General features: G+C 39.7%; 1 protein-coding gene across 1 annotated transcript in view; it reads right to left on the bottom strand.

Annotated features, from left to right (window-relative positions):
- Positions 1-17,062, bottom strand: part of LOC145436527 (uncharacterized) — a 162,715-nt gene that overhangs the window by 4,931 nt on the left and 140,722 nt on the right. The window contains exons 14-21 of the mRNA XM_080313890.1: positions 11,490-11,543; positions 11,324-11,377; positions 11,144-11,227; positions 9,822-9,875; positions 9,665-9,727; positions 8,232-8,285; positions 7,845-7,907; positions 115-168 (exon numbers count right to left, since the gene is read on the bottom strand). Of these exons, the coding sequence (XP_080170016.1) occupies positions 115-168; positions 7,845-7,907; positions 8,232-8,285; positions 9,665-9,727; positions 9,822-9,875; positions 11,144-11,227; positions 11,324-11,377; positions 11,490-11,543 (480 nt within the window). The remainder of the gene's footprint in view (positions 1-114; positions 169-7,844; positions 7,908-8,231; positions 8,286-9,664; positions 9,728-9,821; positions 9,876-11,143; positions 11,228-11,323; positions 11,378-11,489; positions 11,544-17,062) is intronic.

Raw genomic sequence — 17,062 nt, forward strand, 5'->3', positions numbered from 1 at the left:
AATTCCAAGCTGTAGAAGCGGAGTTATTCAAGTTTTTTTGATGATAATTCGGGGATGATCCACCGATCAAGGATGATCCCAAAATTATCAAAGAAGTCATATTTTGTGACTCACGATTTTCATCCGCTGTTTCAAGTCTGGTCACTCTGATGCTGAAAGTGCTGTTTTCTAAAGGCAAAATTAAGCTATGATGAGCTGTGGATGATACGCTGTAAACCATTGTTTCTTAACCTCGTCGATAGCTTCGTCAGCAAGGACGATTTGGATTTTGAAGAGGGCTGAAAGGCTCAGGGGGCGATATAGGGAAGCTGCGGTCAGAGGGCGGAATTGGGGCGCCAAAGAAAAATAGCGTTGCAGTAAAGGGTGTAGTGGGTACATATGATTATATAGTACAACAACAGTTCTATAGGCTATATCCTCGAGTTCTCATTGCAAATTATCATTAGACACAATCTGGCAAATCTCGAATTTTTTTCGTCGCGCTACCCTCGAAAATCATGCCGAAGATGTTTGCAACATGTTCTCATGTAGGTAGTGGTTTATTATTATCCATGTAAAATAAATTGCGCGTAATTTTAGATCGCCAATTCCCGTTAAAATACTCCCGTCACGCTAGCTCGGTTTATTTTCCACAAAATGTTTCGAACTAGGTATTTTATACCACAGCGAACAGCTTGTCGAAATCGAAGAAAGAGCCACTCTGTCACTTTCAAGATTGAGAGCCTTTTGTGCATTAAAGATGATTTGAAGCTTTTTGTTCAGACTGTTACATTTGTATTTTAGAGCTACAAAATTAAATCGTCAGAATACTTCTTCATCGTATCATGGAGGATGATACTGTTTCGTGGTGTGACCGGTAACCTCACATGAACGTTACTTCGTTTGGAATACATTCATGTCAAAGTTAATAACTGAGTGGAGTACTAAATTCAATGTGAGCAAAGATATCTACCGCTATCTCAGTTGATTTAGCACGTAGTCATAGAAAGCAATAAAACAAAACCCAATACAAATAACGTATTGCCAGCAGAGATGGCCACAGTCCGGTTCAGGAGCCGGAGCCGGAGCAGGATTTTGATGAATTTTACTGTGGCCGGATCGGAGCCGGATTCTGAAACTGCCACATGAGCCGGATTTAAACAGGATTTGATATTCATAACAAATATTGGATGATAAAGGTTCAAGATATCTTATATTCAATGAAAAATTCTGCTTCGGTATTATTTCCGTAGTTAAATGCATTCAATGCTATGGATCAAGCCCAGGCTGGTTCCGACAATAAATAACTACGTTGAAACCGCTGATACCGGTCACGTCGTTGAAATGCGTAAGCAACATAAGTAAAGTTTCTGCAATGATGAGATTGCTGCTGGATGAGATGAGGACGAAGGCAGGCTCCAGGAAGCGAGCTGCAGAAGTGTTTGTTTTCGAATTCAGTTGTTCCTCAAATATTGATTCTTGTACTTCCTGTTCATCAGCCATTAGGGTACTTGATATCAGTTGTCAGGATGACAGAAAAGCGAGGTATCGTTGTTGTTACAGAATGCAGAGGTAACTATGGTGGTTCTGATGATTTCTGATATCATTTGGAATGATTGTGTGGTGTGGTAATGTATGAATATATGCTGGCATGGTCATGTTTATGATTTCGGAAACACACTAGAACTGAAGTACCACCGGTACTCTCTGATTGATTGTGCACATCATCATGCTGATTATATAATATTATATATATTTCCTATTCATTGCTGCCTGCTCTATCAAGTGATCATTTTGATTGATTCATCCATTTTGATTGATACATGTCTGTTCTGTGAAAATTTAGTTCCATTCTTCAGTAGTACTATAGGCCTAGTTGTCTTGGCCAAGTCACAATGCACAATATCTGATTTTGTTGTTGGCAATTGGCATCATGGCATGCCTGGGTTACTATGTTTACCCTCTCCGTAAAGCAACTGATATTGCTTTCTCTGTTCTCACAGTCTTCTTAGCTCATTTCCCCTGCCTAGTTCCTACTACTCGCATTTATATGATATCATATATACCGTACCTAACATTATTGATTTGAAATGTGATATAAATAAACCCTTGTAAGGCATTATTTGATACTAATTTGTTGATTATAATGTTCATATCTGTTTTGCAGGCTATATTTAATGTCAAATAGCACTAAATCAATAGCAGGATTTTTTCGGATCCTAATTTTGTTGCTCAACTGTCGGACTCCGAAATCCTATTTGACTGTCGGATCAGGACGGATACGGATTCCCGAAATGTGGAATCCGCCCATCTCTGATTGCCAGTGGCAGAGGTATCCCCATATTCCCACACTGTAAAAAATCTGGTAGATTTACTGGGAAATCTCTGTAAATTTTGCAACGAATTACCGGTAGCTGCCAATAACTGTGCGTAGCTTGTAATTTTACATTTTGATATGCAATATTACCTCAATTTAGCTCTAAAGTCAAGTTACCAGAATTTCTTCGAAAAATTACTGACGTTTACTCGTTACTGAAGTTTACCAGGCTATTGGCAAAATTGATTAGCTTGAAAATCTCTGCAGCCAATGTATACGTGGAACTGAATGTTAGTGATATCATTCTCGTGGTGATTTGACCTGATGCAACCTCGTTCGCGAGACTGGGGTCTGTCATACAGAAATTGTTGGCCCTAGTACCAATTTCAGTATAGTACATAGTAGTAAAAGAAACAACTGGCAATCGTAGATAGCCACTATATTATATTTTAAGGCTATGGCTATACGGCCGGTCTCGCTGGTTACATTCGTATTCACGGATAGGACTGATGAGTTAGAATATCAGTTTAGGATGTATAATATTGTTCGGGAAACTAGAAATATCAGCACCGCATACTAAGTTGACCATTCGTTAATGGCGAACAACGTGAGTCAGGCGACCTACGCGTTACTGCTTTTTCTGAGATTCGTAGTAAACAACCAACGCACAACTGTGACATCACAAGCAGCGTCTGGTTAAGTAAGTACGGTAAGTAGTGACAACACATGGAATAAATATCAATATATACGCAATTAGATGGAAAAGAAAGGGACTAGATGTAATGATAAATGTTTCTGTATAAGAAAAAACGACCTAAATCAAACATTATAACGCAGTGGCCAGTAAATATTATTGGTGGCATGTCGGCGGATGAATACGACTTATTTCGAAATCGTTAGAGTGTCGACTGTCGTATCGTCGTCTGGCCATTATAGAGATTTGAGCAAAGGGTGGAGCGAAGCTTGTTGTTCTTGAAGAAAGTGGACACGATCGTTGAAGATTCCTAGGAATGCTGATTGGGATACGCATCGTAAAAGGTACAGTACTACATAGTATTCGTTACCGTGAATATCTACGACTGTGCACACCACCGGGATGACTTTGATTTCATGATTGAAATATTTCATTCGCCGCATTCTCCGTTCTATTTTGGGATGTTAGTCGACCTATATACTGACCTGTGACACCACATACTCTGCCGCGGAGTAGTTGAAACTGTTGGCATGTTTATGTCATTTTTGGGCCATAGCATAGAGATGTTTCCATCCACTGCTGGATTTGTTTGGCACACATCCCACCTCTAATGAGGAACCTTTTGCTTCAATACATAAGATCAGTGGTTCTCAACCTGTATGAATTCTGACTAAATATGTGTTTTGCAACCATTTTCAGAAGACGATTGTTGAAGATGAAAATTATTTCGTATTCAAGAAAGCTCGCCAAATTCAAACTCCAGCAGTCGCGCTCAACTTCATTTAAGCAAATTTTTGATATTCTTTGAAGATTTAGAGCAGTGGTTCTTAACCTTGCCACCAGCGCCCCCCAGGGGGCGCTGGCGATTTTAAAGGGGGGCGGAAACGCTCAGGGGGCGATATGGGGGGCGCTGGGCTCAGGGGGGCGGTATGGGGGGCGCTGGAGAAAAATGGCTTCGCAGTAGATGATGTGGTGATAGGACATATCCTTAATGAGTATTCAGAGCAAATTAACACCGAAAACTTCGTTACATATAGCCTTCAAAATACATATAAGTTTAATTGTCCATGGGCGCCTAAATGACTGACACCGAATGTTCCTGTCTTGGCAATCTGAACCCCAGAAGACGAATTCCATCTGGCAGGGAAAGTGATATGTCAGTGAAGAAATACCAATCTGAAATCGTGTGCGTCTTTTAGTTTAGTACGATTGGGCGACAGGGATATTCCTGTTGGGCGATATCCCCGTTGAGCGATTCTATATTTTTTGGTATTGCACGGGGTCACGAAATAACATCATGCAACGAAGTCATACCAATGGGTTCGCCCGCCCGAATATGTTTAATTATTAGTAACGGGCCCTACAGTTTCCAAGAAACCTCACAATGTTCGCTTCAAGTTTTGATGAGTCTGCGCGCACACTCAACAACTCACTGCGCTGACCCTTGGATAACAATGCGTAACGACTAAAAAAAGGTAATAACTCCGGATTTGTTGTGCGCAACGTAGATTTTCTGTGCGCAGAGACCGTGTCAGCACTGCGCACGTGCGACGCTTAGAGCGAACATTGCACCTCACTCAGCTCTACCGGTAAATGTGTTTACGTGAGCAGAGAGAGGATAAAAATTGATCTCAATTTACATGCAATTCCCGATGATATTGACCAATTCAATCATTAATTAGTGAAATTTTTCGCACTTCGCGCAACTAGGCGAGAATAGCTGCCTCAGCAAATAGACAAACAATGTAGATACCTAATAGGCTATCAGCAAATAGCGGACAGCCTAATGGGGGTCTGGGAGTGAAGTCCCCCGGAAGTTTGGTTTATCACCCAATGGGGGCCCAGGACCAACGTTTTTTGTTTGGGGGGGCTGACAAAGTGCTGTTACGGCCCTGGTAACGAATAATTGTACCTGCGGGCACCCCTGAATATGTTTAATTATTAATTACCTGCCCTTTATTTTCCTATACAACAGCTCACTCAGTGCTACTGGTAAATCTGATTACGTGGGCTGAGAGGATAAAAAGTTTATACGACTTATATATGTAATTACCACCTATTCATTCATGCATTATAGAAAATTTTGGTACCTAGGGCGACCAGGCCACACAAACTTTGCTGACCATCAAAATCACGATATGGGGTTCGTGGGGGCGAAGCCCTCAGAAGTTCGGTTTATCACGCTATGGGTGCGCAAGGCAATCGTTTTTAGGGGGTTGACGAAGTGCTGTTACGGTCCTCCCTCTTACTCATTGTCTTTATTACGTTCCTTACAATATGAAGTTGGGGGGCGCTGGAGCACGATAATTTTTGAAAGGGGGCGCTGGAAGAAAAAAGGTTAAGAACCACTGATTTAGAGGAATTCCCACGTATAAGTCATTTATTACTTCATAGCTTTGGCAGTAGCCTAAAGCTCGTTGCGCTGGGTAACTGTTGTTAATAGCTGGCAAACTGCACTGCGTAAGACAGACTTAGATGCAATATAGGTTGCTCGGTTTCGCCCTCAATTAAGCTACCCTATATCAACACAATATAATTCAATTCAATTCCAAAACTGATCAAATTGAGCATGGCAGTACAGAACGACGCCTTGTTCTCTGTAGTCACTACCAGTATTAGGATTAGTCTCAGTGCAACCTGCCTTGAAACAAATTGATGTCCTGTCCAATGTTTTTTTGCTATTTTCAAACGAGCTTGGGAAAATTTGTCAAAAATGTTAAAGACTGGAATACAAATTCAAACTTGGCGTAAGACATACCATAGGTATACTATTAGATCAGGGATGGGCAACCTGCTGCCGTAAATGGGAATTTGTGCGGCCGTCAACACCTAATTCAATTAATATGTGTTAGCATCCCTCGACATGCAAATTGAAATTACTAATTCACTCCCAATTTTTTTAGAGATTTTAATTATTCTTGAAATTTTCTTCGCGCTCCACGCAATTCATCATAACTTAATTTTTCGATTCTAATATAGTAGCGCCCTTCTAAATCTGAGCAGGAATCAGAATCATGTGCTCCTCACGAAAGAAATTTTTTTATGGTACATTTGGGCGATTTCAATATGTTTGCACTACCAATACAATACGATGGACAATCCTGATCGGGGGTCAAGAAATAACAGCATGCAATAAAGTGCATGACTTATAATAATTGGCCTACACGAAGATGCAGTATCATTTATAACTTGCCCGCTGCATTTGATAAAGTAAGTCATGAATCTCTGCTATATCATGTAAAAGGCGGAGCCGTCACCACACAATGTACCAGTACCGGTACTTCAAAAATTGTTATATTTTTGTTACCCTATTTGTCTTAGTAGTCTTTATAATGTCATGTCTAGGTTAGGAACTTTGCTTCATATACAGACTTACGCATGAATTCTTTTTAGTGGAACTGCAAGAATGCAAGATACTACCTACACAGAAGGAATGTGGACGAGAAAAAGAAACAATTGGAAGTTTGGCCGATGGTGGAAGACCACTCGTGTTACTGCATGTCTCCCAAAGAAGAATTAGACCTCCAGCAACAATACTTTCCCATTGATAATCTTCTCATCGTGAATCATGAATGAATATACACTATACAGTTTGTTCCAATGTGGTTTTGGGGGTGTGAAGAAGCTTTTGCGATATTTTAGCATCGGGTTGCTTTGCGATAGATATGGGATGTACGTGAATTTACAAGCTGGTATGTAATCCTGATTTACACAGACAGCATGTATCTAGGTAGGCGGTAAAATTACAGTCTGAGTGGCAAATATACAGGATAAAATGTAGATTGGATATACCGGAGGTGACTGTAACATTACAGTCTGGCGTGTAAAGTGAGATTACCGGACGAGTGTAAGTTAAATTTACATTGACTAACGGTAATGTTAAATTACCACGAAATGTCTGGCTACCGTGCTTCCAAACATTTCGCGGTAAATCGAGGTTTTTTTTTTACAGTGCAGTCGCAGAGGTGAATACTGGCTGTGTACACTGGGCTCGAATCATATGGTATGAGCCAGTATCTTATGGTTGTTATAACAACCTTGGTTTGATTCCGAATAGCTCACATACAATTATGATGGTATTATTTAGTCGAGTGGTACTCGGGCGCGATTCAGGCTTTCCATTACTGAAAGACCCAATCCGAAAAGACCGAGTGAACTTCGAACCCTTACCCCGTGCTTTTACTACCGTCCCTCAAAATATGAGGGGCAGTGGTGGACCAGACCTAGGCAATTTTATCCGATGATTTTCAGAAACGAGGATATTCCCGCAAAAATCCTTCTGTCACGCACAAGATATTGTCAAGAACAACCACCAATTCCCGTCTGGGTCGTAACAAATTAGCTCGCGATTAGAAATCTCTCCGTGCTGTATACACCGTGCAGTACGGTTCCAAAATAACTTCTTTTTCGGATTCCGGGAAATCACTTATTAAATTGTTAGGTTAACGAAAAAAATGCTGAAAACCATGTTTGGCTCAATTCCAAGCAGCAGAAGCAGCGGCAGAGCCAATAGAAATTTTTGTATTTAATAAAAACAATTCAAATTTCTTTTCCAAATTTTACTGTCTAACATATGAAATTATTCAGTTGTCTGCGAAAACTCTGCATAACAAATTTGAAGCGTTTCAAACCCGTAGAAGCGAAGTTATTTGAGTCTTCCATCAATAATTCTGGGATTACCCACCATCAATCCAAATAACTTCGCTTCTACCGGCTGGAAGTGAGCAGAAATTGTTATACATCGTTATTTTAGGCCAATTAACAATTTATTGGGGTTGACAGTAAAATTTAGGAAACAATCTCCAATTAATATCTAAATGTGTGACCTAATATGTTTATAGTCAAATATCTTACGCGAATGGATCATTTCATTCAGGTCGTTGATGTCGGATTTAACCTCTTCCCATCTTTGATTATCTGAAAATTCAACAATTCGACTTACTGCGTGAAGAAAATCAATGCATAAGTTTAGCTTCTAAGTATATGCCAAGGGTAATTGGACGAGGGAAGGACGATGTTTGTCGCGTGGGACCACTTTACTTTCGTCTAGCTCAAAATTTGGATAAATATCCGACACCTACTCGAATGTACAGTAAAAATATGGAATGAACGTTGCACCTATCATTCCCAGGATATTAAATTTTAATGTATGCCACTGCGATACTCCTACCAGTGTATTGAAGGGCACTGACTGAATCTATGTTCCGGAGTATCGATGTCGCCAAAGCTCTAAAAACTCACGTGTTTCATCGACTTCCTTCCTGATTCTGGTTTCATTCGTCAATTTCTGGTTAACTAGAACAGGAATGCGATATGGTAATTTGATAAATAAAGTAAAAGGAAATAGGTTCTTGAGCTTATATAAATTTTTGAAACAACGGTAATTGCACTGCCATGGTGCCGTGCAAGTGACTGTACAAAACGCAAAAGACGCATGTATGATACAAGACACTCTCGTTTAATAACACTGGTCTACAAATTTCGAAAAAAAAATCGTCGAAAATTTCATTGGTTGATTCAGGCTAATTTAAAGTTGCTGAGACCGATTCTGTGATCAGAAATTCTTTATCATGTCAGATTTTTTCCGTATGAATTTTTCTCATTTTTATAAATTATTCAAATTTCGGCTTTTGTTAGTGAAATCACGGTTAGCACACAACAACGATAGTTCAAATATTGTTATTCAAATCATCAATCCTAAACCTGGGTTGTTGTAGTACCGAATGAGTGAGTTTTTGGTGAACTTGAATCCGGTGATTCTCTCTTTTCTTTCATTCGGAAGCTCATATGTGGATGCAACTATTATTAGTCGGTAGTAGTTATTATCTTTATATACTAGCTCCCCAGTTTTAGGAAGCACTGCCCTAAGCCGTTTTATAAGCGTCTCGGTCTTGGCAGTGTTTGGGCCATTGCAAGTCAAAACAGTATGCTCATTCATATCAGCTGATTCTCCCTCGATGGAATGTTATTGCTCTGTGTAGAGTCCGGAATTCATCTTAAAGAATTCTCTTATCAACAGTCATCCCCGTCCATGTCACCAAACGAGACGTTGGGATTGCTAGCATTCTGGTTGCATTTTGTGATATGACGATTTTGGAGTATCATAAAGGGGGGCGTGTCTAAAAAAGTTTGCGAACCACTATGGCTTCGTGTTTCGACACAAGATCAAGCTTTACGTTTACATGGTCTTTCGGCTAGTCACGTATCTCGCTAGTCCCAATATCGATTCCTTAGTCGCTGAAAATCGTTTCCAGGTATCGTGCACAGCTCACAGTTCAAAATGAAACAAAATTGATGATAATGATCTTTTGTTGTATTTGTAATCCGTCAGTAAAATATTATTTCGTTTGTGGTCTATATGCTCATTGCCTCATGTTAGCTAGCTCACCGTCGTACTGACGTAGAGTTTTAGAACGTTGTTGCCTATTTTTCATCGATAACGAATTCATGCGGCCCGCCGCCTATACGAAATTTGAAAAGTGGCCCGCGACCCGTTTTGAGTTGGCGACCCTTACACTAGGCTATCTCGCCAATGGGGAGTATTTTACTGGGAGAGTACTTTGCCTCATCAAATATTGTTAATTCTGGATATGCCTTTGTGGACGACTATCAATCACGAAGACAGACGACTAAGTTAATGTACTGGGAAATATTTTGGTTAGGAAATATCTTACACGTGCTGAGCGTTTTTTTCAGAGTGTCGATGCTTCCCGCGATCGCATTCAGTTTATCAATATCTGTAAAATAAGAATTAAATCGTAATGATGAATACCTTGAACATTACAATATAAACTCATCAATGTAGATGTTTTTGTTGCTCTGGAAACTTACGTTTTCTAGCGCTATCCCCCCTGATTTTGGCTTCACTTGTGAAATTATCGTTAACTGGAAAGGAAATTCGAATTGGTAATTAGATAAAAGAGTAAGAAAATATAACGATATTTGATTATTTTTCTCCGCGCTAGTGCAACTTCCCTATCATTAGGTTTGATAGTGATGATGCACAGCGAGCACGGTACTTGAATGCACGGAACTCGCAATGTTCGTCACTACGGATGACTCCTGAGAAGCATATGTAGTTTCCTCAACGCTATTCACCACGCCGTTTCGTATATTTGATCTTGTGATTAAATTTACATTATGGTACATTTAAGCATACTAAAAATGTCGTGTGATAAATAGAGCCGGCCATATCGATTGTATCACTCAAAATTAGAGCTGTTTTTGTTGATGTTGGTCAGGAATGGTGCTTTAGCCTACTGGCATGACTGCGTCCACTTGCATGCTAATGTGTTCCCATGCTCATTTGTCACCATGCTCATATGTCAATATACTTAAGTGTCCTCATGCTTACGTGTCACCATGCCAATATGTAACCAACCATGCTTATATCTCAACATGCTTAAGTGTCCCAATGTTGATGTGTCCTCAACTCCTCATAGTTACGTGTCACCATGTCAATATGTAACCAACCATGCTCATATGTCAACAATGCCGTGGCTATGCCGTAGTGTTACATGCTCAATTGTTGTTTTGCATTGCGTCGCACGCTCAAATGTTGGGCAAGCGTTTTTATTGCCTAGTCTGGTAATAACATTCCATATAACTTGATGCTTAGGGCCCATGCGTTTGCAGCAATTTTTGCCTGGCTTCTCAGTACAACTCAAATAATGTTGTAGCAATGAGGATTGAATTCTCCCTGCCAGTCGGCGAAGCACACAGTCGCCATTACCAGCAACGCAACATTGTATCTCAACAATCGTACCACAAAATATGACGTCACCAGCACGTCGAATACGAATACGAGAGCGTTCAATGTACTATTTTCAGACGGTACACGAACTCTCTTTGTTGAAACTGCCTTGTCTGGTGTATTTGATAGAGTCGACAACAAAGCACACAAATGAAAGTGCAAACGGCCCCTTACGACGACGCGAAATCTGTCGTCTCGATAATTTTTAACATATGCTGGATTATCCCCCTATTGTTTGCCAATTGTAAAATTCATGAACTTTGATTGTTCCGCATCGATCTTGAGCGGTGAGTCAAGGATTAGGACATGGTAACATATCATATATGATATCATACCTCTCACCATATGTCATTGTTGTTATTTATGTAGAACAAACGTAAAAGTCGTAGCGATTACTCACATATTCGATATTCTTCTCGAAGCCCCGTTACCGTATCATTTAGCAATGCCAACTCGACCATGATGCGAGTTAGGTTTTCCTGCTCTAGAAATGAGAAAATATTTTGAATCATGATAAATTGGCGGAAAAGCTGTTATAAAATGCGTTTAATAGCAAAGCATCGAATTATTCACGTCTTACTTTGTTCATCGCTCATCTGCACCTCTCGAATCCGGGCGTTCAAATCATTGATAGCTGAAATATAAATGATTTTATTATATATTGCCAGATAACATATCAATAATCATTATATTCAGCAAAAGAATTGATATCGATAATTTCATATGATGACTTGATGGTGACTTACATGTTCCAAAATCCCCTTCAATAGTCGACACAGTGTCGTTGAGCAATCGAAATTCTGAAATTTAGTATTATTAGTAAAGAGAGAACAAATATATTCATCATTGCAAAAGAAAAAAATATTGACACCTATACTTTAAACTACAAACTACAAATGACACAGAAAAAATTAACTGTCGTTGTAACTGTAGTTATTGAAATGTTCGAAATAAAGTGGCGAGGAAATCATCGTAGTAATGACGATAATCTCTTACTACCCACGCGGCTCAGGTTAGTAAAGAGACCTCCAACCGCCATGACGTGTTTTTCGACGGCGACGAAGATAACCAACTTTTGGACCCGTTTAGGACGGAAAAGGACGATTTACTACTGAATATACTGCATGTATACTCGACATACTGAACATACTTGATATTGGATATACCGAATAGCTTGATTTTCGACGTTACAATTCAGGGATTGACCGGTTAACAATGGCCACGGCCATTGAGGCCTTCAACGCTGACGATAGCGGTACAGAGACAAATGCTACACAGGTATCATATGGAAAGAGCAATAACGAAAAGATCAGAAAATACAACAGAAAAAAAACAATCAGGAATCACCGATTCTCAATCATAACAGACGAAATACTCTCTTCATAAAGGGAGACGAAGACCTTGACGCTGATACAACAACAGAAGAAATACAATGCAACACTATCACAGGAAATGTTATAAAGACATTGCAGGAGTATATGAGCTAACGAGCGGAACATGGATTTTGAATATGAAGACAGAAACCAATGGAAAGACGAGACAAAACCCCAATCAAGCAAAATTTCGCAATATAACTTTCGAACTCATAAGACGTCCAGCGACACATCTCATTGTTAAAGGAATACGATACGACTCTTAAGGGGACGATATAAGCAGAACAATAAAATGGATATGCATTCGGAACGGTTATCAACCAGACAAGAGTCTTCAGAAAAAACACTAAATGGTGCAATTGATTCAGTAACTTCTAGATGGCAGAATTCAGAAAAAAACTTGCCCTACTATATAAAATTGATGGGTATGGGTGCCGTATAAGAACAGCTGACGACGCTTATCAGAAGCGATGTTACAACTACAAACAGACGGGACATATTATCAATGACTGTCCACAGGAAAAATGAGCATGCACCGCGTGCCTGTGTTGGGACGACGCGAGCCCCCTTTTTCGTATGACTTGTCTTGACTCGAGTCACCTTGCGAAAATGACTTGACTTGACTTGACTAGACGTTTCAGAAATGTGGATTGACTAGTGACTCGGAGCAAAATTTACGAGTCATATTCATGTCATCAATTAATGGTGTCGATACAAGTGGCAGTTATTGCATATATTCGGATTATGCGCGAAACGCTGGTCGTGTAGGAAAGAAAGGAAAGAAACGTATGTGTAGGTGTGCTCATATCAATTCGTTTTTGAAGTAGCATATTATATTCTCTATTTTAACTGATACCTATAGACTAAGACAGAGGTCTCAAACACGCGGCCCGCGACAGCATTTTGGAATTTCAAGTATTCAACAATATATTCAACTGTCATATATTTTTTAGATATAAGAGCTTAAAGTTCAATATAAAACTAATATAAAAATCACTTGGATCTCAACAAACTTCACTATCACATCACTTTTAAAAGCTACGATGAGGTAGAAGATCAGCTATTACGTCACATTTCTAGTTCATGACGATAGAACATGACCCGTTGATGATTCGTGACTTAAAATTGTGGTTTGGTTTGGTGCGACCTTCTCGTAAAATGACTCGGTTTTGGATTGACAGAGTGATTAAATAAAAATGACTCGAGTTGAGTCGGATCAAACGTTAAAAAGAGACAATGACTTGCGAATCGAAACGGTGACTTGTTAATCCTACGGGCGCAACAATCTATGAAAATGTCATGGAGAATAGTAATATATCAAAAGGTCGTAGCTAGCGCTGCTTGGGGTATATAACTATCTAATCAGGTCAGTAAGGCAACCATTGGCATTCTATGACCCCCGTGACGTATAGTTGGTTACATGCTGGGTGTTGTTTGTTCTCTTTGTCCATGTTATTATCGTAGGCGAGTAGGGTAGTACTATGCTCTACAGCTGTAACACCAATGAATTATTCGTCGATTGGGCATATCTATTCCAGGGGTTCTTAACCAGGGTCCATAGACCCCATCGGGGTAGGAAGCACCACATCAGGGTGTTGGAGATGCATTGTGGAATTAGGCCTATATGCTGTAGAATATTTTCTTGGCCAATTTATTGAACTGGAAAATAGTCTTGTGTGAATGGGGTTTCTGATTTTAATATAGGTACCATCAGAAATTGTGCTGAAAATGGATAGGCGCTACGAGAAATCTCACTGGAAACACAAGGGGTACGATCGCTAAAAAGGCAAAGAAGCAATGCTATTACTGTGGCTCAAAATTATTATATTCAAGTTGTTATTGACATGTTACAATAATATTCGAATGCAAAATTTAGCGCGGATTTAATTTGACTTTGGCAATGACAATAACAATAGCTTATATTTATCACGACTTTATCAAAACCAGGATTAGGCTATACGCCGCTCAAATGCTCTGATATCAGATCAATCTTCTGTATATTTTAAATTATACCACATAAAATTGTGGCACGTCAAAGGTCCCCTTACTGCACTATTATAACCCGACAGTTTTACGATGTCATGATGCATCCTCCCGTATTATGTCTATAACTTATTCATTAGAAAAATTATGCCAGGCACAAAAAAATTATTTAAATATTTGAGAATGTGATTTTATTTCGTGTCAAGCGTGAATAATGCAATCGTAAATCACATTTCCACGATGTTTGTGGAATGCCTGTCTGCAAGGACCCGTCAAATAAGGCATAGTTGGAACCTATACATTGAATATCCCGATTATTGATGCTGCGGCCCGCGGCGTCATCAAAAACTAGAAAATGGCCCGCGAGCACATTTGAGTTTGAGACCTCTGGACTAAGTCCATACAGTTACTTATACATAGTTTAGCCATTCTACGTATGCGTGAGCAATGCGACGCCCTTTTCGTGTTTTTATTTTATTGTATATTCGTCTCTCAATTCAAATTAAATGACTATTTTTTAACAGCTATCAAAATGCAATGTGTCAATTATGGCTCGTACTTCTAAAAGCAACTGGACTAGAATTATGAGTTGTAACTTGACTCGTGACTTGACTTGACTCGACTTGACTCGAGCCACCTCTAAAAATCGAGTGACTTGACTTGACTCGAGTCAAAATGTGCAATGACTCGAGAGGACTCGGGACTCGGAGGTAGTGACTTGATCCCAACACTGCCGCTGCAGACGACTGCGACATAGCGAAGAAAAATGCAAGTCTATAATTCGACGAGGGAAACTCGGACATGCGACCGAGCCTGAAAAGGCTGAAATAGCCAACAATGACACAGTAAATCAGAAGTTGGACGAAAATCCCACCTAACCCCGTATTCGAGGGAGAAGAGCTGCCGAAACAACGGCTTTAAGCAAACCAACAACAGAGAAACCGGTCGACCCGAAATCGACTAGAAATGATGACACGAAGAGAAATGGAACGAGGCCGAAGAGTCCGGCAATAATCAAAGTGTACTCTTCAACTAACGTCGCATTCCAAAATACATACACAATACAGAACAAACACTGAATTAGTACAAGCTGTGGGTAAAAGATACAATACTGACAAACAAAGAGAAACACAGATGATCGACGTATACGAAACGGGAGACCGATATTTCTACACAGCCAGCTATTGGGTGAAATATGATTTATGGATTATTAATGACAGTAATATCGGCTGTCATATTTTTCATGTGGTCAAGAAATACAATGTACAATAGGTAAGGCAATTATTCAGGTTACGCCAACTGATGGAGAAATAAATAGGCAGGCACTGCTATATAAATCGATATTTGCAAATTAATACCTTTATACTCGATTCATAGGGACAGACAGACATAGTTTCAATTATCAGTATGACGAGGTAAATGTTGCTTGACAAAGGAAAGTAAATCGTGTGCTTACGTTGTTCATCGCTGCTTTTCAGGGTTCGAATCTTCTCTTTGAATTCGTTGAATACTAAGCAAAACCATAAAAATTTTAGATTGACTGAAAGATGTGAGGGGAGGATTTTATTCCTGATATTTCAAAACTCACTGATTTCGTTGTCACGTTTCATAGCTGTCACGGTACGATTGAACAGATGCGATTCTGAAGTAAAGATTCCTTGAATAAATAGTAATATGCCGGGAACGAAATAGGCGGTATTAAGTTGTATAATGGTATACAACAGGGGCCGGCAACATACAGCCCGCGGCTACATTCTGCCGAGATTCCCCGCCACTTGCTTACTACGTCAAATTTTAGTGACTGTATGTTATTATATACAATACATGTAAGCGCACTGCGCAGCGTGCGAGGATGGAGCTCACGCGTAAGTTCGTCGAAACGGGAAGAGTTGCATTATCGGCATTTACGATGTGCTCAACCCTAATATCGTTTGTGGTAATCGTGGTGGTGGTCAACTACAATGGTCATTTACACCAGGCAGATATTCCTTTTCTTGATTCCGTAGCCTGGTCGCGGGCCAATTTTCAAATGTCGTAGAAGCCGCGATCCGCATGAGTTCAATATCGACATAAAATAGGCCACACAGTTGAACAACGACGCTAACACGTCACCTATTGAGCCCTAATGAATTGATATCTTGGTACATTTGGGGTACTGGGCTTATCGAACGCCTTGAAATCTTAATTAGCGATTGCTGCGTGTGTTGATTGATCAGAGAGAAGCAGACATGGCGGCGCCAGTATGACAATGCTGTTCTCAAATTCACATCGTCTTCGTCATTATCGGCGAGAAATGGCATTGAAGTGACATTGCTGTCGTTAAATACATTCATTAAATGCGATTTACACCTTGTATACGTGGATAAATGGGCGAATAATTCATCGATTCAGCAATCCGGCCCGTCAAGTACATAATTTTCCTATATCCGGCCCGCCGGCTGGAGAAGTTGCCGGCCCCTGGTATACAACATTGTAAAACATATACTGCTCACGCTCTCTATGGGATTGTTCTTGCTTTCGTATTTCGGTATTCAATTCCTGATTTGCTAAACGAAAAACACGTACTTTTGAAATTGAAAGATATACGGTAAGATAGAAAAGTAGTTTTGGCCGCAATCGATCTATCAGCGTTGTTAACTCACAAATGTTCATGGTCCGCTGCAATTCCGTGACGATGAAGCTGAAGTTTTCTTTTTCTAAATGTTCGAAATACATTGCGATTATAAGTAATTCATTAAATACAGTGATAAAAGTATGCCATAATTTATGAGAGAATGAAGAGATATCATTATTAGAGTCAGAGCAATATCCCAACTTTGAACAGTAAACGATATCTCAGATATCACACAGGCCTAATTGCAGATAAACCGATATTCACAATAAATCAGCAACATGGTTAACAAAATAGTATTTCCATTACGAAATAAGTATAATATAGTCGCGGTAACACAATTTTTTTCGAT

This window comes from Botryllus schlosseri, chromosome 3 (assembly GCF_051294905.1).
Source record: "Botryllus schlosseri isolate E-star chromosome 3, Bs_hap1, whole genome shotgun sequence".
Lineage (NCBI taxonomy): Eukaryota > Metazoa > Chordata > Ascidiacea > Stolidobranchia > Styelidae > Botryllus > Botryllus schlosseri.